Below are 25,792 nucleotides of genomic sequence, written 5' to 3' on the forward strand. Positions count from 1 at the left end.
ACTAGATTACGAAGCTATATCTTCAGTCATGTTGTATCTATAGCGGACTGGACTTTCGCCCATTACTCGCGTAGACACTCGCATATCGAGTCATCGCGACGTTCACGATGTTCGACTCCGCGGTCCCGATCATCACGCGCGATCGGTGGAGCGTTCATTCTTAGCCGGCTCTTCCATGTCCGCCGACTCCCCGAGCAACGCCAGTACAACCGCGTGCTATAACCATTATGCGTGTCATTATCGATAATTCACTGACGTTTTCACTGCGAGCGCAGCGGACCCGCTCGCTGTCGCTCGCGCATATACCGTTCCATGGAAGCTTCGGCGCGGGGATTATCGGAGTGGATAATTGCATTCCGACGACGCGACGCGGCGATTTGTCTGCGTCGGTGGTGAGCGCGATTAAAGAGAATTCGCGAACGGAAGGATTCCTTCCGATCTTCCCGCGTCGAGACTTTCGCCCGATCGAGGATTAATGCCACCGGCGCGAAATCACGATCGGGACAGTCGCGTACAAGGTGTACGAGAATGGAGCTTCCTCATAGTTAATGATTTCTCGACGAAACTGATGTTTTTCTCAGCGAGCAAGTGGGAAAGTTTATCTTGTTTCAAATACCTATGTTTAATAAAAATATCTTGCGGTAAATAATTACAGAAATAAACGCCGAGCTTGGAAAATTCTAGCCGGACGTTGAAAGCAGAGAGTCACACGAGATTCACACATGGAACGGATGCGATTCTTATTCATAGAAATAGATAAGTCCTAATTTCGTGATGATGATTACTGTCTTTTTTCCATCAAGTGCGGCCGGAGCGCAGAATGAGAGCCGTATAATTGAGCACGTATAACGAACGGTGATATCGGAGGAGAGGCCTCTCGGTGAAGGGAAATTCTATCGAGTCTGCGGGCGACCCGCATCAAAGGATTTAAGCCAGCAGGAAGGATGGGAACGCGCGTGTAGGTGGAATGAACGGCGGAGAACAAACGAGAGGAAGAGAGGCTTGCTCCTCCTCCTCGGCGGGCTGCTGAGAACATCTCGCAAGACTCTTGTTTCTCTCAACAGGCCTCGTTCGAGCGAGAAGGCGCACCACCTCGTTTCCTCGCAACAACGACAGTTTCGCAATGGACGGTCGGGTCGGTCGGTTGCGTAATGCGCAATTGCTCGCGAGACGATCCTCCGGGGGCCGAAATGCGCCGCGCGATAAGCGACGTCGACGGAATGCGCACTTCGGATGCACCTTATGCAATATTCATGCGAGGCATCGCGGTTAATGGGAAAAGATAAGGCAGGCGGACCGTTCGTTTCACAGAATTGTGTCCTTCGATGCGACACGAAACTTCGAACGGTCACACGCCGTAATCCACAATACGGCTTTGTGTTGCAAATTGGCCCGCTGACCGATCGGCAAGAGGTCGTACGCGCCTGTACGATATTTCGCGTTTTATACACAGAATATCTCGTTTCTACCGAGTCAACAGTCCTAATAATAGAATTTTTTAAGTTGTAAAATATAAATAAAAAATTTTTCGCCCACGAAGCTTCAAAGACGCAAATAGAGCAAGCTTAATCTTGGCACAATTTCAATTTACAACTTGAACAAAATTTAAATGCGAGATTTGGTTACCAAGATATTTCCAAGATACGTTGGAAAAAATTTAAAGCTGTATAAACAAAGCTTATTCAATTTTTTCACTAAAAAAAGATCGACTCTAAATATCCATTTAAAGAATATGTTATATTAATAAAATAAGGGTTTCCACATATATAATGTCTATATATGCTGCCTAAAGAGAAACAACAATCTTCTTATATATTGTAAAGTCAGAAATGTCAGAATTACATTTGGCAACATTTAGAATGGTGTAACGTGCATTCTACAAATTAATCTGGATAAGAATAAGTGTTGATATAATATCTGTAACCTGCTCTAACAAGTAAACTTGGCTCGATATTCGGCCGAAAAGACTCAACTGACTTGTTATTCATCGTGATACACGCATTATGATTCGTCGCGATACACGAAGACACGACTACGCATATGGAAGCTCCGTCGCGCGGTTTAAAAATAGATCCCCAGCATCTTTCGCTTGATCCTTTCCTCCTATCTTGTTTTAATCCTTCGTGAATTTCACGCTATGAAGAGACCCTCTTCTCAATTTTCTTGTAAGTTGGAATAATTTCGAAGCAATAAGTTAATCAAAATAATCAAAATAAATCTGTGCTTGAGAAGCGGAAGCGATTTAAAAATTAGATTATTCGTTATCTATATTGTGGTCGATAAAATAAGTTCAACAAATGCAGCATTTACTGTCGTTTATCGTTGTTTATCGGCGGTTTATCACCGGCCTTTCTGGCGATCGTTATAATGTGCAATTTTTGTCAATGCCAACTTATCACTCGTTCTCCTTTTATTGTTCGAATTTTGCAATCAAAGAGTTTGCACAAGAAAAGAATAAAAAAATTGTATCCTCTTCATTAATTATCGATATTGATATTTAATGTTAAATTAAAATATCTGAAATAAATTTCCATTATATCAATACAGTAAACTTTTAACAGATGTATTTTATACTCATTTAAAATAGTATACTGTAAATGTTACTGCTAGCTGTCAACGTCTAAATGTGATCATATAAGATGGAGACGCACGCGATTAATCAAATGTCCGCAAAGTTTAAAAGTTTCAAGAATTTCTATCGATAGATGAAAACTAATTCACTTAACCCCTTCACTCATTTACAACAATTTGTCCGTGAGAACAACAGTAACGATCATCACTACGCGACTCTTGACGCTACTCCAAACTCTCCAGTTTCATCATTCTTAGAGCGAGAAATCGCGGAATCTTGCACGAAGCGGCAGCTTAATCGATCAACTTGACAAGCGAAGATTGAGACGTAGATGTAGGTACTACATTGCTATGCATATCTAATATCCGTAGTTTTGGATAAATAACGGTACCGAATATTCTATTGAGATTCGCATACCCAGGCAGTGCAGTATATTGTATACTTAAATGATGGTCTAAACCTTTAAATATGTCGTGCCTCATTTTCCTGAAACTTTCCCGAATTCTATTCTCACCGATGTCTTATATTTTATTTACACAGAGAACACACTTGATTCCCTCTTCTATCTCAGGTTTCTTATATCTGTAAATCTATATATAGAAGAAAATCTTTAAGTATAACCCCTTCATTTTCCGCCAATTTCACAAATTCTAATTCTGATTTTGGCGATAATCCTATACGTTTAAGCTTGATGGGATCAAACGAACCGTCCGGACGCGGATTTTGTAAGTAAGTTGGTTCGCGGTTGGTGATTAAAGAGCATGCGACCGCATGCTCGGCTAGAAAATTGATGTACTTGCTCAAAACTCTTGGCACGGCAATTGCGCTATCGTGCCAAAGAATGCACGACCTCTGGGCCCCTCTGACCCTAACTCGGCTGGCGATTAACTTTCGAAATTTTTCGAAATGTTTCGGTTTTATCATAATTATAATAATTTTCTTTCGAGACTCGTATAATTTATCCTTTTTACAAATTTCTCGTTATGTAAAATAGATCTCAACAAAAAACTTATAATCCAAATAAAAAATGAAATATAAAATAAATAAATATATAATTCTTTATCTGTACGTTATTTTAATCAACAAAATCATAAAATTTAATAATTTACTTAATTTTTACTTTATTATAAATTAATTATTATTTTGTCTTATTGTAAGATTACTTATTAGGATTTAAATTTCACAATATTTAATAAGTTGATTAAGTTATTTAACTGATACGAAATATTTTTCAAGAAGATATGTCACTCATCTTATCAAATTTTGTTTGTTTAGATTGAAATTATTACACAATGTCTACCAAAACTTATGCATGTCATTTGACAATATAATAAATAGCGAGCAATTATATCAATAGAATTATATGACAGCCTCTTACTCACCCAATCATTAGTCATCCTTCCGATTAATAATATTAGTCACATTCGAAAGGAGATTGCAAGTATAGAATTTGACCTACGGCACAAACGACAGGATCGATTCTGTCCGCGATAACATCGAGAAGCACGAGTTTATTTTTAAACGAGGGTCTCGCTAATGCGCTCAAGCAGAGGTGCGCTATCCAACATCTGGCGGAACAGAAAAATATTATCCTTGCCGGAGGCAACGAAGAAAAGACGAGAGAAAGAGCACGTTGAAATTATTACGCGGAGCTCGAAATTCAAGCTCGTAAGAGTGAAGTGGAATCATTTGGTTGTTACAATTAATTTAGTCCGATTTAATGACTCTCGGATAAAAATAAAATAAAAATGCCCAATTAAAAAAAAAAAAAGTCACTCGTGACGGGAAGTGTCCGAAGGGCTGCGTAATCGCGCCAAGTCCGAGGTTTGCGCACCGCTGCGTCGCGCCGGAGGAATCACCGTAGTCACTACGGAGCGTGCTCAATTTCCTGTTGACCTATTTATAACGCGCCTATCCACGCCGGAGAAGCCGCGGCATACTTCTCAAGGTCCCGGATCGGCTCGGCTGACTTGTGGTGTAGGTAGGTAGGTAGGTAGGCAGTCCAGCGCAGCCGTCACCTCGACGCGACGGGCGCATCTGCCGCAATCGCCGGCAAATGCGCAAAATTACAGCCTGCACGGAATGAATATCGTGGAACTGGAGCAGCTTTCCGGCCACTTTTACCATGCGCTTGCACGCGGTGAAGTTAGATCGATAAAGAGAAGGAGGGACAGAGAGAGAGAGAGAGAGAGAGTGAGACGCGTGCATAAATCTCCTCGCGAAACGCAGAATGCGGCGTCGCGCGACTCGACAAGCGAATTTCGATCGATTACCGCAAAATTGCTACACGACTCTATCTCGCATCAACATGCCCGTCTCGTCGATTCATCGTTACGATAATAGCGCGATAGATAAAGCGATATAATTTATTTACGTCCATTTCGTGATGCTTACGAGACTTCCGCTTGCTAATTCTGAGTGCCACTCTCTATATAGTTGCGCATCTGTTACTTCTACATTTATGTCGTACACCTCGTCCAAGATTTATTTCGAGAATGTAATTTTTTCATGTAATTTTCATAACTTTCATTTAAGATACATGTAACTGTGTCTTAAACTCGATAAAAATGTTTTTTTTTTAAACGTGTCTTATTCCCGCAAAATCCTAAATAAACCAATTGAGAAATCTATTTATTGAAGCAAGTAATTTTTATAGAATCCTGATATCAATAAAAAAAAAATGAAGTCAAGGCTGGAGACCCTACAAATAATTACGTGCTTCTGCTCGCTGCAAATAAACACAATGATTTACGTAAGCTACTGTGACAGTATTCTTAAGTCGCAACGTCGCTTCTGCGTTCGCAAACGTAAATGTCACCATGAGAAATTTTATAGAAAAGTGCGTTTTATAGCAATTGGGCTGCACCAAATAGTCCGGTCCGCTGAAAATATTTTCAGTTGTCAAGAGATCTCGTCGGTTTAACTTGAAACGGTTTAACGTAGAACCGCTATCTTGCCAATGAAAAATTACCACCCAAGTGGTTTCCTACTTTTTGTGGCAGCACTTGGCGTAGAATTTCGTAACGCGAAGACAGGTAATAAGTGGATTGTTTTTGTTTTTGTATCTTCTATTTACCCTGAGGTTTTGCGCAAAATATTTACCAACACTTTATTTTCTCCTTTCGCTATTTATGCGGTAAAAGTTATATCTTTATCGTGTGTTATAGCTTCGTGGAGTAATATATCGCTCAAATGACTCAGAATCACTGACTCGCGAATGAAAAATACCCTCCTCCGCAGCTTCCACCGTTTCGCGAGTAATTGTACAGAAAGCGGGGGGTTTTAATGCGGCAAACGTTCCCGGAAAACCGCGCCGGGACAAAAAAAAAACTGTTTTCTGATCGCTTGTTACCGACGAGTAACCGCGTGATTACGAGTGGAATTAATTTTACGAAGGCTACGCGTTCGTGCCGGCGGGCAGGCGTATCTAATCTCTACATCGAGATATTAATCTACAAAGATAGCGCATTCCACACAGCCCGAGAGATACGGGCGAGCGTCCGTTTCGAATTCGCGATTGTTGTTTACGAACAATGGCGCGAGAATTAAGAGGGAGCACATTGCCATACGGGAGAAAAACTTTCTAACGAGCCTCCTCTAACGCGATCAAGTATCGCGAAATCTGATAGCGTCCTCGATTGGTGTACGGCATTGATTGATTTTCGTTCTACCATTCAATCAAGCAAAAATCGCTTATTATATTAATTATTTAATTTCAAACAACGTACTCTTATTATATTCGAGATATTATAATACGTTTTGTACGTGAGATTCACTCGCAGGAACATTTCAATAAAATCTATCGTCTTACCTTGTAAACCTCCGAGAAGAAGCCCGCGCCAATCTTCTCCATGTAGAAGTCGTCCAGGCGATTCAGCGAGGCGACGGCGTGCCTGAGCGCCTGACAGGACGCCCCGGTGCGCCTCTTCGAACTCGAGTCCTGAAACGTCTCACCCGAGCACACCGTCAATCCGTGCACCGCACCACTTTCCGCCATCTCCGTAGGCCGCCAAAGAGAATCGCGACACTTCTCCTTGAGATCCTTGTAGTTTCTCGGCGAGGTGGACGACTGCAGTTCCGTGGGAAGATTCTGCGGCAGGCAGGACACGCAGCTCTGCTGCACCTCGTTGCTGACCCTCCTCAACGTCCAGTCTCTGGATAGCGTCGAAGTGGTGAAGTCGCTGTCGCAGGTGTTATCCTCGCAGGACGCGACGGCGGTCGCGGAATCGCCGGCGCCGTCTTTGACGTCGATCATCTTCGGAACCGCCGGCTTCTGATGCGCGTGCAACGACTGCTCGCTCACGACCGGCACATTAGACATCGCGCCATTCGACATCGCGTAGTAATTCGCGCACGTGTCCGTCAGGAGGTCCTCGTTGCTGTACCTTTTTTCGCCTGGCAGCGACGTGTGGTGAATCGTTTCGGAAGATCTCGCGGAAGACAATTTGGCAGCGACCATAGCCGCGGGGGCGTATCCCTGCAAGCACTTGGACTGCTGCTCGTTACACGTCTGATGCGGCTCCTTGCCGCTCGGAGGCTCTCGATTAACGGCAACAATCTTCTTCGCGGTTTTCGCATAATCTCTCGTACACGACTCGACGTTAAAATTTCTCCCGGTCGACGTAGACTGCGGTCGTCTCGATCTACCGACGCCGGTCTTGGAATAATTCGAGCAGTACTGACCGGGACACTTCTGCATCGCGTTGGCGTGACTCCTGCCAACTTGCGACGGGCCTTCCTTGGGTGAACACTTGGCCGGGGTCTTGGTACAAGCGGATGCGCAGGTCGTCGTCGTTTCGTCAGTCCTGCAGGGCCTAGGCGGCTCGATCGCGACGAAAGTGGCGTCCGTCAAACTGGCGGGCGGCTGCAGGGAGTTGCTGTAAGCCTCGGAGACCACAGTGGGCGAATCGTCGGAATCGTTGTCCTTCATCGGTCGCCAAGGTCTCACCTTGTCGTCGGCGCTCACTGTCGGCGTCTCCTCCACCGAGAAGCACGGCAGACAGGATGCCGTGCCCGTCGTCGCCGGCCTGATGCACGACGACTTGGCTGACGCCTGGCCGCCGTTATTATTAGGCGGACCCGGCGTGTTCGACGGCGGCGGCACTTTCCCGAACATCTTCGCCGTTATTGCGACGAGGCGGTCGCGCAAGCTGACGACGCGAGACGACGACGGTAGCAGCGGCCCAGCGTGCGCCGCATCACAAGCGGCCGGCTCGGTGACGCGCCTCTCGACAGTCGTCACGGCGTCGTTCTGCCGTATCCCCGCGACAAGCGAAGTCTTTGTAAACTGCTTCAACTACGAATGAACGCGGTAACGATCCCACGAAGCTTTCGAATGCGTTCGGGCGATGACAGCGATAACAAGGCACCTTCGTTTTTTTTTTTTTGCAATGTGCAGCTTTGCCTTCGAATGCGATTCGGATTAACGTAAATGTCAACAAATCGCGATCGCGACTTGGTCAAGGAACATTCTCGGAGCACTCGATATCGTAGTTGTCTCGATCGGTGGAGGAGTCGAGCCTCCTTTCTTTCTTCGTATTTCGTGCTTCAAGAGAAATTCAAGGAAGTCGAGGATTCTTCTGCTTCGCCGATCAAGGGTATTGAAATTCGTAGGAAGACATAGGTATCTCGGAGCAAGACAACGGCAAAAATCGTGTCATATATGTTTCTGGTACAAACGTGGAAGACATTCGTCTTCGACGAACAGATGGGAAGGCAAAGGAAGCGGAGACGAAGAAAACGCAGGTTCGCGATCGACGCTGGTTTGTTTCTTTTTTGGCAGTGGCGTCACGCGTCGAAAATCACAGTCGGTAGGTCATAGACGGACGTTATCCCCGTAGGGTGGCTCAGGATAACGTCACAGATTCGAAACGAAGCGTAGGAAGAGCGCGGTACCACCGGAACTTGGCACGGTCCTCCCCTCGTCGCCAGCGGACGACTCCTCGTGGGCTGACTCAGATCTTCCTGAAATAAAGTTGCACCCGACAGGTGATCGACGAGTGTCAAAAATTGCGACGAACGTTGATGTAACGGGAAGGACGTATGTACATACGCAGCGTTTGGGAACACACATTCCTGAATGTCTAGAAAATGTTCTTTGCGACGTTACAAGGGTATCTTGCAGACGTCTTCGACTTAAGACGCAATTAAGACTTTAGAAACCATCGGTACTTTTAAGATAGTTTTTAAAACTTTTTTTTTAAGACTGCTTCTTCAAAAGACCACTCTTTAACATTTTTTAAATGCTTAATATGAAATCTTTTCTTTTCTGAATTGTCAAAAAATCACGTGAGCAAAACAAAATCTTCGAATCCTTTTAAACTACTATTAGTGGAGGCAAATTAGACAAAAAAGTGCGTTATCTCGAAACCGGTTAAAACTACTCAGATTTGAACGTTTTTTTTTTTAATGTAGGTAATTAAAAACACTACAATGTTTATGAGTTAAAAATTGACGCTTTAATTTACTAAATAATTATTAAATAAAAATTTATTAAATAAACAATTAGCGTCAATTTTTAACCTATAAACATTATTGTAGTGTTTTTAATTACCTACATTAAAAAAAAAACGTTTAAATCCGAATAGTTTTAACCGGTTCCGAGATAAAAACCTAATTTGCCTCCACTATATGCAGAAAAGTTAATTTAATTTACATAACGGTTTCATAATTATATACGATCGTTCCTCATATGTAATAATAATAATAATAATTTATAACTTTTTGTATTTTTGATTTCGGCATACATAAAAAATAAATTAGTAAAATTAGGTCTGTATGATACAAATAATGATACAAATAGTTCACTTTTTGTGTAAAAAAATAATTACTTTAAATTTTAGAATGCTTAAGGTGATCCTAAAGCCGTGATCCTAACCGGTTTTTTTCTTAGCACTAATCTTTTAATTGGCTTTATAAAAAACAAAAAAAAATTAATATTTTTTGTTATACGTGACGACCACCACATATAAATTCGACCACCATTATCTAGATTTTGATGCGTACTTTAATTCTAGGCAAGAATTTTGCATTTCTACAAAGCCAATTAAAAGATTAGTGCTAAGAAAAAAACCGGTTAGGATCACGGCTTTAGGATCACCTTAAGTTAACGATTGCAATGACGATTTTAACATATGTAATTAAATAAGGACCAAACATCGTCGACTAGGTACGTAAAAAATGTAAAAGTTTTTTACTTCTATGATTAATAACACTTGAGAAACAGTGCGAAGTAAAGGCCATCTATTAGCGCATAATAGCTCTTTGAAACTCGTGTAATACATTCAGAATATTTCATTTAATCACAGTTTTATTTAATGACAAAAAGATTACACTGAGGCAAGATGCCTCAGACCGTGTCTGATCTCCGAAGTGGTAACGGGTTTCCGCAATTTGGAGGCATCGTGACGCAGCACGCGCGCGTCTCTAAAAGCTATAAATCACGAATAACTAAAATCGATTTTCCCCTCGTCTAGCAAATAATCACATTTTCACACGTAACGAACATCGCGTAAATTGCCGTCGTAAATTGACATATTTTCTACGTATTTTTGCGGATATATCTCAAACCTGTCGGAGAAATCGCAAGTAACGAGAGAAGCGGACTATAAGCAGGTTATAATGAACTGTTTTTCATTTATCAAGCAAATTACAGCGCGCATTTTGGAGCGATAACGAGCAGAATATGTCAACTTCTCGTGCGTCAGAAGAGATAAACGTTTTTGTGCCAAAGACGTTTTCAACAACAAAAAAAAATTGGATTCATGAATTCAAATATAAATATTGAATCGCACGCAAGAGGCTTGGAGGATTTCTAATATCGTTGGAAATCTTGGGATTGTAAACGCAGACCGAATAAAGTGAACAAAATTTCGAAATATATCTGCCTAAATCTCCTTATGTAAATCTCAGCGATCATAAAAACGTAGAAATTGTTTTCTTTTTGCGCCCACACCGGTGACGCTGCAATTGGTTTTTACACATTCGCGTCACTGACACTCAAGGACGATTTTTCGCACCGGATTAATCGCGCGTACTTTAAGAAACCATTATTTAATACTCGTAGTTTTCTAACAATTTAAATAATAAAAATAAGCAATTTTAAAAGCATAATTAAACTTTTAAAGGAGAATTCGATAGCGTTTGATAAATGAGTTTGAATATTTTTTTAGAAAAAAACTGATATAGTTCCTCCTCTATTGAAATCAAACTAAACGCTGCAGTTTTCGGTTTTTTAGAACTTAATAACTACGGTGAATCATATTGTATTGATCGGCAATCATAAAATATATTACATATCGCGGTTTATTTAAAGTAATCTGGAGAACAAATTTTCTCATTTCCGTTTCTAGAGTACGATTTGCCGCGAATACTCCGCATGTTATATTATACATTGTGCGACCGCAACACAAATCAGGAAATTTTCCTTTTACCCGACGGCCGAAGTCAATTTCGCACAATGCGCTAGTCTGATAGTCAAGTGTTCGATAAGGCCGAATGCGCTACACTTACGTGTGACGCGTTTTTACCGCATTGTCACATTGCACGATTACGACACAGTATACATATATATGTACGCGGAGTATATCGCCATCCACGTGATGCGTTCGTATCGACTCGCGGCCAATACTCGGCTGAGCAAACGTATACAGGTGTAATCATTTTAGGACGCGACAAAGGCGGCGCAATTTGTGAACGACGTCGCCGCGTCGCTGTAAAAGCAGTTCTTCCACGATTCGCGAACATTAAGTTAGCTTAGCGGTTTCGTGGATATTTGCGACGCGTTTTAATCAACAGGAAAAATCATGAACTATCGTTAAAAAAAAAAGCCGTATACGCTCGTAGACGCAAAAATCGTTAATTTCAATTATTATTGAAAAAAATTATTGTTGATCATCCTTGTCGCTTACTTCTTTTGTACCTTCGTCGTTACCTCATACACTGTTGTTATTACGTAGCTTTAATTTCACGCTTGACATTGTACGACGTCGATGTAAATAACTGGTGCGACATCGGTATTAATATCGATGTTAATTTTGTAACATCTTGTGCTGTATAATAAATCTCGAAACGTGCAACGATCCGCGCGATTATTAATTCAGAATATTATATCGCGTATCAGCAAAAATCTTTGCGGCCAGTTTATACCGCACAACTTTCTGTATATTAATCTAAAACGATTCGTGAAATCTATGGAAATAAATGCGATTAATTACAGCTTCTCCGCGATATGATACATTCATAGTGATGACTGTGATACCGTAACAAATGTAACATACGTAAGGGAAATTATGTCACTGTTGCAGCCGACATTTTAATTAATTTGTAATCATAATTAAATCGTCATTATACACCGGGAAAAGAATGTCAATCTTTTCTCGACGAAAACGCTCGGTCATTCCCGTACAATTATAGCGACGGAAGACAATCACGCTCTTATCACGAGGTAAGCTTCGGGAATGTTAAACGATAACAAAAATAATCATAATTCTCCAATTAACTTGAAATGGACTCTGAAATATCATTTCAACCCGAGGCCTAGATAGGAAGATGCACTAACGAGTGATGTAGAAAGTTGGAAAGTTACGACGGATGAAGGAAATCAGCGGAAACGTCCAGAGATACGTCAATAAACGTTTCCACCGTTTCACGGGGAAGATTAGGACCAGGAATAAGCTCCCGTTTTCGATACGTCGAAACACGCCTAGAGGGGAAAATAGATTAAGGCGTCGCTGTCGCGCAGACCAACGTCCATTTCTACCAATGCTGATCAACTCTAATCTCGATTTAACTTACCCTTTCATCTTTTTCTAGTTCTAAGAATTAAAAAAAAAAAGATAAAAGGTAAGGTCCTGCGCGTTGATAAATATTAAATATCAGGCGAGTCGGAATTAGAAATAATAATTAAACCTAACGCACAATGGAAAAGGACAAAATATAAATTTAGGAATAATCCCTACATTTACATTTCCTGATATTTAATATTTGTTCTCATTCCCCTATCTAATCTACATTGGTAGAAATGAACATCAGGCGAATAAATCCTTCGTAGCCAGATTTTTTTTTTGCTTTAAAAAAAAAAAGAGATAATTACGCAATCGTGAAATGGGACAAACCCTGATCAGATCGTTGAAAAACGTGTGAAAATATAAACCGGTATGTGCATAGAAAAAAAAACGAAAACGTTAAATCAAAACTTACATACTCAAATTAACGCGTCAGTCATTGTTGGGGTATATACGCAACAATCTATAATCTTACAAGAATTTCAACTTTCTTTCTGTTATTCTTGAACTGAAAACGACTTCATCAAGCAAGTTTCTTCGTTTAATCTCATTTCAAGATTCCCGTCGAAACTAAAGATATTTTCAAATCAAGAATCTTTTTTTTTTTTCTATGTGACTTCCAAATCGCATAACGTTTTAAGCCCGTGTCACACTACGTATCGCGGACACGGATCGGATTGGGATTACGGATCGCGGATCGGATGTCAGCCAATCACAGATGAGCTGCTCGTCTATGATTGGCTAGATTACGATCCGCAATCTCAATCCGATCCGCGTCCGCGATACGTAGTGTGACACGGGCTTTATAGGGGGATCGGCGGGTACTTACGGTGCATCGGGTTTTGGCGGACGTCGTCGTCGCTCGAGGGGACTGCCCGACGAGTCTCCCCCGCGCACCCGGTATCTCTCTCTCTCTCTTCGATATTCCGGGATGGAAAGTCTCGGCGACGCTGACAGCTCTCGCGGCCGTCGTCTCGCGTCGCACGCGCGTATATACACACGCACTCGCGACGCCCGCGAGGACGCTTTAGGACGGCCTTGAACCACGTGAGGAAGAATTCGAGGGCCCGCCTGGCCGCGCGGCCCTACCGGACGACGCCCCTTCCCCTCGCAAACTCACGATTCTCTCGCCTTCCTTCGGACTGCCGGACGAGTCGAAACGTTTTCCTCTCACTCGCGCACGCTGTCACTCGACGTGTTTACCATCACTCGACGGCGAGAGGCGAGCGAAAGAGCGAAGGAGAGAGGAAGAAGGAGAGCCCGCCCGACAGACGCGCCGTTGCGTTCATCGACGCGTCTCGCGAACGGACGGACGATCAGGTAGTAGACGCGGGACTGGAGGGAGGCGAAGGGCCGGAAGCGCGCCGTCGCGGATTTTCGGACGGGTCGCTGACACTCTCGACACGGGTCACGCGCCCCGGGTAAACAGACGGAGGAAGAGAGAGAAAGAGAGAGAGAGATGAGAGACGTGAGGCGGGGAAGGGTGGAGGGGTAAAGCACAACACACCGAGGGTGTATACCGTGGTATGTGGTGTCGCTCGTTTTTAAATCGCCGCCGGTGCGGGGAGGAAAGAGTCACGCGCGAAATCGCGCCGCGCCGAAATGTGTAAGCCTCTCACCGCCGCGATCCGCTCTCTCGCAATATACGCGAGATCTCGTGGGCTCGCGACCCACCGACGGACGCAGCTTCCCGACGCAACGCACAGCTACTCGCGACGGGCATCCGCACACTCACTGACAACGCCAGAGACGGCAGCCATTACGGGAATGGAATGAGTCGTCTCGGTCTCGCTCTCGCTCGCGGCGGATGCGCGAACGCCACCGCTCGGCGAGAGCCCGAGTCCGAGCCGCGTTTCCCCCTCCCACTGCCCGCCGTCGGTTCGACCCCCGCCACTCGGATTCCGCGATCGATCCGTCGCGTCGATCGGAAGCGCGCCGTTTTCAAATTTTGAATATCCTCAGAAGGGACGCGTGAAAATAGATTTGTACGCGTGGCTTGAAATTTCTAAGGCCGGTACTCATAGTCGGTTCTTATATTTAACACCGCCTTAAGTACAATCTTAAGATGTCATTAACCAATCACAAAGCCGTATTAGCATTTTAAGATATTACTTAAGACGGTCTTAAAATAAAAAACGACTATGAATACCGGTCTAAAAATTTCTGCACGTAAAACGAGATAAATATTGGGCGTTGAAGAAAGAGAAAGCGAGGATTATAAATGCAAAAAGTACGAGCAACACGAATGGACAATATGTGGACGTAAAGGCCTGTTCTTTTTTAGCTGAACTTTTTGCCACGGTACAGCTTTTTTCTTTTTCTTTTCACGTTGGACAGAAAAAGAGAAAAGATGAACCGCGCAAAAGGTTCAGCTAAAAAGAACGGGCCTATTGTGTTTCACGCCTTTCACTCGTGCCGCGCTAAAATATAAAACATTAAAATGCATTCTAAGGGGAAAAAAAAGAAGTTTATTTGACAAAATCTATAAATTTCCTTTTCGTGAATTTTGCCACCGACGTCGTGGTCTTTAATTCGTAGATCGTATTCCATTTTCATTGTATTTCGTCGTTTCTATCGGAGCAAATTCAAATCGACGCATTTAAATCGCCTACTTTTCGTGAAGAAGCGCAACCGGTGAACTTCACCGATCGTCGCTTACCTATATAATTGTTCGCTTCACGGAACGACACACACACGGCGTGGGAATCGGGATAGGAGAAACTGTATCACTCTCTCGCGATCTCGAGTATATTCCGGGATGCGCGTTAAAACTAATTTATGGGAATTTCTATTCCGCCTCACGTGGCAGCCATCAGAAATGGCCTTGTCTTTATCGCGTCGAACTTGTAAAACAAGATGAAAGTGTGAGAATTGCGCGTGTCCTCGTATGCGTATATGCCTTTCACTGTCCGTCTTTCGACCAAACTGCGATTAACTTATTATTTATAAATATAATATTTATTTTTACCTTTTAATAATACATAGTACTTTATTAATATAGATAGAATTATTATAATTATTGTAGTTAATGAAAAAATGATTATGGAAATGCATGGAAAAAATATATATCATTGCAATAAATTACATAGCTGAAAAAATTTTACTGTAAGCGGTTCTGCCGAATAAATTAATTAAATCATTGCGTTAAAATGTATGGATAATAATATTAATTTTTTATAGTTTAAAGTATCTATTAAAAACGTAGATTGAAAAAATTATATTATATATATGAATTAAACACCAAGATTTTAAAATAGGTTCCAATTATAATGTAATCGATGATTAACTTGCCGAGGAACATCTACATATATATTTTATTAGCATGAACAAAATTAACAACGTTTTTCGATGCTTTTTTTACTTAGAAAATAAAATTTTTTAAATTACTGAAATCCAAAACTGTGGAAATCTTATTAATTTGTTGGAATTTCATATTTTTGCTACTTTGTTACATAATGTAAAAATCGCGAAGCTAGTAATTTATTCTAGTAATTTATCGCGATGAAATACCTGCGATTGTGTGAATAGCTTCCCTCATTCCCTGGGTTGCGTTCCAAAATTCACTTAAAATGCTATAGTGTACGTGACGTAAACTATAGATTTTAGTTACCCAGAGTAAATTTTGGAACGCAACTCTGTTAGCGCTGATTTCAATGCGTATGCGCATACTCCGGAAGCTCCGGATTCCGGATGTTCTCGGTCTCGGCAGCGTTCACTCTTCACTCTTCACTCGCTCTCGGTCGTCGGTCGACTCGGTGTGACTCGGTGGATTCCACGTGGTTTGGTTGCTATAATCGTGAAAGTATCGCGATTATTTTAGTGAAATTGTAATATCAGCAAGCATGAAGCTTCGCAGTAAGTGTATTAACCGTATCATCGAAAATTTGGAATCTTGCGTACTTTATAGAAAACTGAAACAAGTTATATTATATTTGTTAGGTTATGTGCTTTAAAATTGTTTAATTCATTCAATACTGTCCATATTTTTACAGTCAATAGCAATTAATAAAATATTATAATATGCATTTGACGTTTGTTATATTAATATAACCTAAAGATAATTTTCTTACTTTAATGTCATTGCGAATAGATAAGCAGAGCAAGCGCATGCCGGCGCGGAAGAGGTACAAGATCGAGAAGAAGGTCCGCGAGCACAATCGAAAAATGAGGAAGGAGGCCAAGAAGCATTCTAAAAGTCAGTCCTTTAATTAGTCAATATACATAGATTTATATTTATAACGTTCAATTTTATAAGTGTATTTTTATTTTTATTCAGAAAAAGCCAAGATGATGGAAATACCGAATCAGTGTCCGTTCAAAGAAAATATACTGAAGGAGATAGAGGTAATGAGGAAGCAACAAGAGGAAGAGAAACAGAAGCAGAGGGAAGCGGCGCGTGAGAGAAAACGTGAGGAAATCGCCAAGGGTGGTCTCCAAGGATTGGTTAACCAGGCCGAGAAGAAGCAGTTAACACACAGACCCATGGAAGTAGGTTCTGATCAAGTAAAAAGTGCCGTTGCTAAGGAAGAAAATTCGCTCAAGACTTATTACAAGGAATTCAAAAAGGTTTTGGATGCAGCCGATGTCATTCTTGAGGTTGTGGATGCTCGTGATCCACTGGGAACACGATGCAAAGAGGTAAGTTTCATAAAGCTTTTATTTCAAATATAAATATACTAAATATATATTAATTACTTATATATAATATCTGTCATAAATACTTGCTAATTCTGGATGTAGGTAGAAGAAGCAGTCCGATCTGCAAAGGGAAATAAGAGACTAGTGTTGGTTCTGAACAAGGCTGATTTGATTCCCAGAGACAACTTAGATCAATGGTTGAAATATTTGAGGGTCAGCTTGCCTGCTGTGGCATTTAAGTCATCCACTCAAAATCAAGCAAATCGATTAGGTAGAAGAAAGTTAGGAAAGAAAACGGAATCCATGATACAGAGCAACACCTGTTTCGGGGCAGAATTGCTTCTGTCGTTACTTGGGAATTATTGCAGAAACAGTGACAATGTGAAAACAAGTATCAGAGTAGGTGTTGTTGGTTTGCCAAACGTAGGGAAATCTAGCGTTATTAATTCTTTGAAACGCAACAAAGCGTGTAACGTGGGAAATACACCAGGTACTTAATTATTTGCTACTAGGTCTTGTATCAGCTGCGCTTTTTAAGCCATTCATTTTAGTAATTACATTTTTGAATTTGTTAATTCTTGTCTCTAATTTTTTCTACAATTATTTTATAATAATTTGTAACTAATGAAATATCTGTATTATAATTAAGAAGCCTTGTTATTAATTTATATATATATACATATATATATACATATATTTATACACACTTGGTAATTTAATTTATGATTTTCTTAATTTCAGGAATAACGAAAACGATGCAAATTGTTCAGTTAGATTCTAAAATAAAATTATTAGATTCTCCTGGTATAGTATTTGCTAATTCGGATGAAAATTCCGATGATACATCTGTAGCTCTCAAAAATGCAGTGAGAATTCAAGCGTTGAAAGATCCTTTTGCGCCAGCAACTGCAATTTTAAAAAGAGTTTCGCGACAACAGATAATGGAATTGTACAATGTGCAAGATTTTTCTACGCCGGATGAATTTTTCGCAATGAAAGCAGCACGAATGGGAAAATATAGGAAAGGTGGAGTGCCTGATGCGACTGCTGCTGCGCGTGGCATTATTGAGGATTGGAACTCCGGAAAAATCAGGTTTGTTTTGTTACATTTATTCCGGATTCTTGCACAGTGGTAAATTCTACTATTTAACAATTAATATTTTTCTTAGATATTATACAGTACCGCCTGAACAATCGGTATGTCACATATCCGCCGAGATAGTCAGTCAAATGGCTAAAGAATTCGACATCGAAAGTTTTGCTGCGGAAGAAAGAATGATGCTCGATAATTTCGCAACGGATTCTGCGAATAATCCCACCACAGATCCTGTGCTGATCAATAGTACAGGGCCTGTCACGGCGGCAATGGAGATCGAAATGCAAAAGGAAACGGTGAGATGCAAATACAATATGTTGGAAATTTATCGGAAACTGTGCGCGCAATGGATATTGTTTTGTACAATATTTGACTGTTATTGCAGGAATACAAAGTGCAGAAGAAATTAAAAAAGAAGTTGCAAAACACAAAGAAAGATGTGTCTGGTGAGAGAAAGAAGAAACCAGATCCACTTTTCGAGATAGAAGGCAATCAAAAATTGAACAAGCTTAAAAAACTTCAATTCAAGAAGGAAAAGAAAGCACGAGTGAGAAGAGGTATGAGGAAAAATAAGAAAAAAGATTCAGTGTTTCATATAATATTAAATTGTTTCAAAACGTTCTTTCTAATTTACAGAAAAAGCTGCTACTAAGCTGGCGGGACAGCTTGAAGGATTTAAATTGACTTCCAATGATTATGACTTCAATACAGATTTTACAAATGCGTAGATTATTTTCAAATGTTTTTCGTGTACATCATGAACGTGTATACGTGTATGTATACAGTATACATGTATGATGTCTATATCACATATATATTATATAATAATACGCGTATATGTATAAATATATTATGTGAATTGTAAATAAAATAAATATTACTTTGGTACATGAAGTATATTTGCTATTTTTCCATATAAATTATCCTAATTTACAAAAAACCGCAATCCGCGAATTATAAAAAAAAAAAATATATATATATATATTATTTGTTTAGCAATGCCAAGTTTTATTGGACAAAAAATATTATGTTATTTTAATAGGCATAACAATAAAAGAATTAAATATTATGGTAAACATAATTTTTCATGCTCATTAACAATTTTTTTTAAATTAAATATTTTATTATTCTACACTAAAGTACGATAGAAGAATTAAATTATTTATGTGAGAAAGAATTACATTTTATAATATGTATAAATTCATGCTCACTTGGCATGATGTCTGATATCACTACTTTTATGGCAAGAATATATTAAAACAACATTGTTTCGTGCAATAGCTACGCACAATAGGGCGCGAACACTTGGCGCCCTTTTCTTACTTTCTTTTAAAAAGGTGCTTTTATGGTATATGACGCATTTTCCCAGACAGCACCAATATCCTATATGGATGTCCATATTATGTCCAGAATGTCTATGGACACGTTATATGAATATTTATAGGATATTGGTGCTATCGGGGTTGCAGTATCCAGCGTCTAAGCGTCTTATATGTAATGTGTTAATTTTGTATGGATGTAATGCAAGACATATGACTATAAACAACTGACAATATACAAATATTATTTATATGTTTCATTTAATATATATATGAATAAGTATACAGGTATAATTGGATTGATAAGGTTATTTGAAGCTATACTGGGGAACGTGCGTTAAGGTTTATTAAATTATTTGGAATGAGCGGTGTGGATTGAGAGAATAGATGGGTGAGAATGTATTTAGGTAGCTAAGGTATGAAGGACTTATGTTGAGACGTTTTGAGTTGTATTGTAATGTTTTTGGAGTAGGAGTGGGGTGGGGGAGTGGGGGTGGCGTGGTGATGTGTATGAGTGGGTAAGGATATGTTAGGCTATGTTGAAACGTTTCGGGTTGTATTGTGGTGTTTTTGGGGTGAGGGTGGAGTGGGCGAATGGGGGTTGAGTGGTAATGTGTTTGGGTTTGCAAAAATGTGTTGAGCTATGTTGGGACGTTACGAGGTGTATTAAGGTGTTTTGGAAGTGAGGGAGTGAGGTGGGGGGGAGGTGGGGATGGGTGGTAATGTGTTTGGATAAGTGAGGGTGTGTTAGATTACATATTAGGGACGTGTCGGGGTATATTCAGGTGTCTGAGGTGGGTGGGGGAGGGTGGGGGGTGGTCAGATGAATGGTGTGGGTGGAGGTCAATAAAAATGTGAAGGATGCTTGGGAGTGTGTGAAGGTGTATGCGAGTATTGAAATGCCGATTTTCGAACTGGACACGTGGACAATAACAATTTCCAGTATTGCAATAGCACTACATGTTACCTCCATTATTCAGTAGCGTACAGTCAGTACAATATGTTATAGTTGATTAACAGACGGTGGTCTGGTAAACATCAAGCAAAGGTCAGCGCATAATGTTGAAAAAGCCTGCGTTTCCAGGACGTTTGAACAAAGTATTGTTACGCTCGTCGAGTAAGCTTGCTGCCGTAACACTATTGCGCACTCCACACTCGCGCACGTATTTCGCGGAACTCGCAAAAGGAAAGAAAACTCAAAAGAACTTAAGAAATGCGTTTATTCCAAGCTCGTAAAACAGAACGCGTGCGGATTCCAAAAAATCCGCCAGACAGAAAATCAATAAATCCATCAACAAACTCCCGTTGTCAATCGCTGGGACGTGTGCGGCCACTGGTACACGTTTACCTTACTGTCGCTATATTTGTTATTTGTCGTTTGTAAAACCAATTTGAAATGTGTATTCTTTTTTAATAGGTTACTCAAAGGAGAACTTCGTGGAAATTATACACGCCATGGTATATCATGGCGTGATACATCAGGTTTTAAACTTTTAGACGAACTATAGCTGGTCAAGCTGGTGTAGTTTATCTATGCAGTTTACCGGATCAATGTATGAAGGTCAGACCAGGTCAGACCGACCATTTCCGCGAAAGACATTTATGCATTGACGTAGTTAGTTGTTTTTTTCCGTTTTGACATCGCTTGACATTTGTAAATTATTTATACATATGCATCTGACGACATCAAAGTTTAACGGATATTATTTCTATTGTGAATGTGTAAATGCGTGAATACATTGTGGAAAGTAGACATAATAATGTCTAAAATTAATATCAGTACCCGGGAAAAAAAGATTATATATAATTGTATATAAATATATATGACTAGCTGGTTACCCAGGCTTCGCCCCGGAGTCGTTTTTCTTAAAACAACTTCATTTATGTTTCAATATCCTTATTGTGAACAAACATAAGGAGTGTTCATGGATTAAACATGTCGTAACCAATCTTATGTGGTATTTGCGGAAGACAACGTTTTATATACAAATTCTTTAAAATTCGGTTAATTATTTCCCAAAAAATTGAAAAGATTTCGGATACCGATTCCCAAAAAGATCGGTAACAAAAAACTATATTTTACCCAAAAAATTCTACCCCTATTTTATACTTTTATCGGTCAATCATTTCCCAAAAAATTTGAAAAATTTCTGATAGCGGTTTCCCAAAAGATCGATAACGAAAAATTATACATTTTACGACACCCACCGGGAAATTCTACCCCTGATTCATGTACAATTCTTTAAAATTCGGTCAATTATTTTCCGAAAAATTGGAGAAATTTCGGATACCGGTTCCCAAAAAGATCGGCAACGAAAAATTATACACTCTATAACACTCCCCGGAAAATTCTACCCCTATTTTATGTACTTTTAGTAAAAATTCGGTCGAATAGTTTAAGAGTGTATAAAGAACATATATATACATACATACATATATACAGACATTCTATTTTATATATATAGATTATAAATTATATATAATTATATATAATTATATATGAACATATACATATAATGATATTATATAATCATATAGGGTTATATATACTTTCATATGAATTTTATATGGATCCATATATGAGTGCATATATGATCTATAGTTATATTTGGAATTATATATATGTCCATATATGGACCAATATATATATTTATATATAGAGACAAAATTCATATATAATCATATATAATCATATATCTAAACCTTGCAATACTGCTCCATCTTGCCTTCTCCAATCCCTTTTCTAGATATTCCGGAATCCCGTCTTTCCTTATAAACTTGTACCACTTATTGTATTTAGATTCGGATCCTTTCCATTCCTTCGCGTCTTTGCTTCGATTTCTCATTATATTCTAATACCTCCTTTTCCAACTTCTCCTCCCCTCCAACTTCTACACCGATCCCTTCCAAGTAGTCTTTTCTCTCCTGCTTCCATTTGCCTATAATCCTTTCCTTTTTCCATCTGTCTTTCATTTTTCCCAAACATTTTCTCGCTATTTTTTCTTCTTTACCTTCTTCCAGTTTTTTTTCGAACTTCTATGCCCTCTTGCTTGCTCTGGCTCTCATTTTTTTCCTTTCCAGTTCATCTCTAACCATGTACCCTGGGGTCCTCCAATTTAGTCCAACTGTCTATCTGAGATATCTCTCGTGTATCTCTTCTACTTCCCTCCTTTCCCTCCATCCCAATATTTCTTCCCCGTATCCCATCACAGTCCATATCAGGATATCGTATATCCAGATCCTTCTTTTCTAATCTTTTTTCCACATCCTCTTTCCTATTCCCCAAACTTCCCTCATTACTCTCTCTCTCTCTCTCTCTCTCTCTCTCTCTCTCTCTCTCTCTCTCTCTTGCCGCCTTCCTTCTCCTTTCTTTAAAGTGCGCCTCCTGCCCTCCATTCTTCTTCAATGTGTACCCCAGATATTTGAACTCTCTGACCTCTTCTAACTTCTTTCCCTTTCATCTCCAATTATACTTCCTCTTCTTCCCTCTTCCTTTCCTGAATCTCATTATCTTTGTCTTTTCTATACTCAGCGTTAAATCCTTCCTGTCTAAATACCCCTCTAGCCTGCTTATCATAGATCTCATGTCCTGTTCCTCCTCTGCTAGTACTGCTATGTCATCTGCATACATTAAAGTGTATATTTTCTCTCCTTTTAATCTCACACCTCCCCATCCACCCTTCTTCATGTAATCCTCTATGTCTGCAATTAGTAAAAGTTAAGCGGTATCGGGCTTAGCGGGCATCCCTGTTTTAATCCAAATGGGTAAGTAATTAAGAACTTGATAATGGAAAACCACTGTGACGGCCGGAAAAAATGCTATTTTCATGAATTTTTCTTTGCGAGAAATAATAAATTTAATCAAATTGGTTTGTTATTTCTTTAAAATACATATATTAAATATATTGTAAAAAAAACATTAAAAAATATTAATATTTGCGCCTTTAGCGTGTGATGCCGTGTACTTTCGCAAAAAAAGCTGAGCGGTCGCATATCTCGGTCAATTTTTATCCGAATGGCATAGTTTTAAAAAAAAATTCGAAATTTAGACGAACATTTTGCCAAGTCATTAGAAATTGACCGAGATATGCGATCGCCCAGCTTTTTTGCGGAGGTACACGGCACCACACGCTAAAGACACAAATATTTTTTAATGATTTTTTTTTTACAATATATCCAATATATGTACTTTAAAGAAATGACAAACCAATTTGATTAAATTTATTACTTCTCGCGAAAAAAAATCATAAAAATAACATTTTTTTTGGCCGTCACAATGGTTTCCTCCCTTGACAAGTGTAGCAAGTAAAAAGATTTGAGACACGGTCAACAGTGCGTAAGTTAACGTTATATCAACCTTTAATAACTAATAAGATAACATAATTATAATACCTCGGATGTTTTGGTTCTGTTTTGAGTCGTCTTCAGCGATGCACTAACAGTCAAAATCAAAGAATAATCAGCAGTGAAACTTTCCACGAAAAAATTTAAGTAAAACCTTATTATATTATAATCATAGTTTGTGATATGCTCGAAACAGAAATAACAGTCAGGACAAAGGGAAGCAACATCACACACTTACCAGAGTTCAGAGAACGCAAAAATAAAAAACATATATTCGTAACTTTGTACCTTCGAATTAGTTTTAAAGTTTAGTTTTTTTTATTTTGGCTACAACTTATGAGTTAATATATCATGAATATTCAATTAGTGAAAAGAATCCGAATAAAATCTAAATTAGGGCAAATACAATGCGTGTGTGTGCGTTCGTTTTGTACAATAAGTAGATTTACGCTTGCCAGCATATATTCTAGCTTGTATATATCTATATTTAAATTGAAAAAAAAAAAAAAATATATATATATATATATATATATATATACATATAATTGATGTGAAATATATAATAAAGAAAACATTTTCTTTTAATAAACTTAGAATGTTATAATAAATTCCAACTATAAGTTCATACATTTACGTGAAAATATATTGTATAATAATATAAATAATAATTATATCTTACATATTAGATATTTAAAAATAACGATTGTTTTTTACTTTTTTAATTAAATTATTTCACAACATATATATAAAACTCACACAATAATAATACTCACAAACATAAAATGATAACACATATAGTAGGGGAGCTAGCTCCATTTTTTCGTGATTATTTCGGTACTTATGAAACTTTTTGTGGTGATTCAAAATGTTATTTAATGATCAAAGCTGCGGGGACTGACAAAAAAGTGGGTCGCTTGTGAGTGTAGGGCCGCCCAAAAAAGTCATTTCGGTATGTCAGTCATTTTGCAACATAATTCTTTGATATATTCTATGACTATTAGCATAATTGACTGACAAAAAAGTGAGTCCCAAAACCCTCATAAAATATTGTAAATTCCACAGTTTGCGACTTATGAATTTTTTCCTTCTTTGAATTCACCATTGATGATCATCAAGACTCATTTTAATTCTTATTGTCTTTCCATTATACTCAAATAAATAATTAAAAGTACAGCCAAATTGTCACATCTTTTTCACTCCCGGAGCGGTCCCGGTCATGTGACAAATCAAAAGGGGGAAGGAGAGAAGGATGATAGATAGGCCTCTCCGACGATTCTCTCGCACCTCCGACACTCCACTAACCGAATTTGATTGCTGGGCGCCAGACGCGTAAATTCGCGTCCGCGAAATCGCGAGAAACTAAAGAGAGACGCAAGACGAAATAAGTTTGGTGCGCGAGGAATCGAGGAATCGGCTAACTCGACCTAATAGCAGGACGGGGTTGATGAAGGGCAGCGCGATATCCGGCGGGGTGACACATAAATCATTAACTCAGTCAGCTAACAAATGAAAAGTAACATTTATTGTAGAATAACTTTCGGAGAAAATAATACGGGTCAATCCGGCTTCCATTAAAGCAAGAATTACGTTAATTTAGTAAACGCGCAGAAGGCGCCGTTAAGATAATACTATAAGTACATTGTAAACTGAAGCCAATATCTTTTTTTATGGTCATTTATTATATAATCAAAACAGAAACATTAATGAAAAATAGCTGCATTGAATCATCATCATAAAAAATAAATAAAAAAACTATAGGAATCTTTTTCTTCTTCTTCTTTATCACAATCATTTAGGTCATCTTCATCCTCAGAAAGGTCGTCATTCAATTCTGTAACATTATTTCAAAATCATAATATGATTGTTTGACTACTGATTTTTTTTTAATATTTTTTTTGTAAAAACACGTATTTTATTGTCATCGTCACGACCACAAAAAACACATTTAGATTTTTTTTCTTTCTGAATTTATTTTGTTTCTACGTATTGGCAAATTCCTCAATAATTCCCACGATTGTGTGGCAAACATATCGTAATG

At 39.3% G+C, this 25,792-nt stretch overlaps 2 protein-coding genes and 1 long non-coding RNA gene across 8 annotated transcripts in view; 1 reads left to right on the top strand and 2 right to left on the bottom strand.

The window, feature by feature from the left end:
* Cdi (serine/threonine kinase) overlaps positions 1–8,422 on the bottom strand; it is a 29,462-nt gene extending 21,040 nt beyond the window's left edge. The window contains exon 1 of the mRNA XM_077410060.1: positions 6,384–8,422. Coding sequence (XP_077266186.1) covers positions 6,384–7,688 — 1,305 coding nt within the window. The 5' untranslated portion in view covers positions 7,689–8,422. The remainder of the gene's footprint in view (positions 1–6,383) is intronic.
* Positions 8,423–15,358: 6,936 nt separating this feature from the next.
* The window catches only part of LOC143899657 (uncharacterized), a 124,010-nt gene continuing 113,576 nt past the window's right edge, over positions 15,359–25,792 (bottom strand). The window contains exons 1-3 of one of the 4 annotated variants that reach the window (XR_013257563.1): positions 20,378–21,829; positions 16,428–16,546; positions 15,364–16,145 (exon numbers count right to left, since the gene is read on the bottom strand). This is a non-coding gene — a long non-coding RNA (uncharacterized LOC143899657). Of the gene's footprint in view, positions 16,146–16,427; positions 16,547–20,377; positions 21,830–23,888; positions 25,586–25,792 lie in introns of those variants that run through there. The other 3 variants (XR_013257559.1, XR_013257557.1, XR_013257560.1) reach the window with 3 other exon arrangements.
* Positions 15,998–18,979, top strand: Ns1 (Nucleostemin 1). Of its 3 annotated transcripts, none has more exons than XM_077410065.1 (8): positions 15,998–16,212; positions 16,448–16,552; positions 16,634–16,995; positions 17,098–17,485; positions 17,737–18,088; positions 18,165–18,387; positions 18,477–18,648; positions 18,728–18,979. In XM_077410065.1, exons 1-8 carry the CDS (start codon positions 16,200–16,202, stop codon positions 18,817–18,819), a joined length of 1,707 nt encoding a protein of 568 aa, XP_077266191.1. In that variant the 5' UTR covers positions 15,998–16,199; the 3' UTR covers positions 18,820–18,979. The 3 variants fall into 3 exon arrangements, with proteins under 3 accessions (XP_077266191.1, XP_077266192.1, XP_077266190.1); XM_077410066.1 differs by lacking the exon at positions 15,998–16,212 and having other exon boundaries at positions 16,416–16,552; positions 16,634–16,845; positions 16,924–16,995; XM_077410064.1 differs by lacking the exon at positions 15,998–16,212 and having other exon boundaries at positions 16,416–16,552.

This window comes from Temnothorax americanus, unplaced genomic scaffold (genome assembly GCF_048541705.1).
Source record: "Temnothorax americanus isolate GAGA-0224 unplaced genomic scaffold, ASM4854170v1 Scaffold28, whole genome shotgun sequence".
In the NCBI taxonomy this organism is placed as follows: domain Eukaryota; kingdom Metazoa; phylum Arthropoda; class Insecta; order Hymenoptera; family Formicidae; genus Temnothorax; species Temnothorax americanus.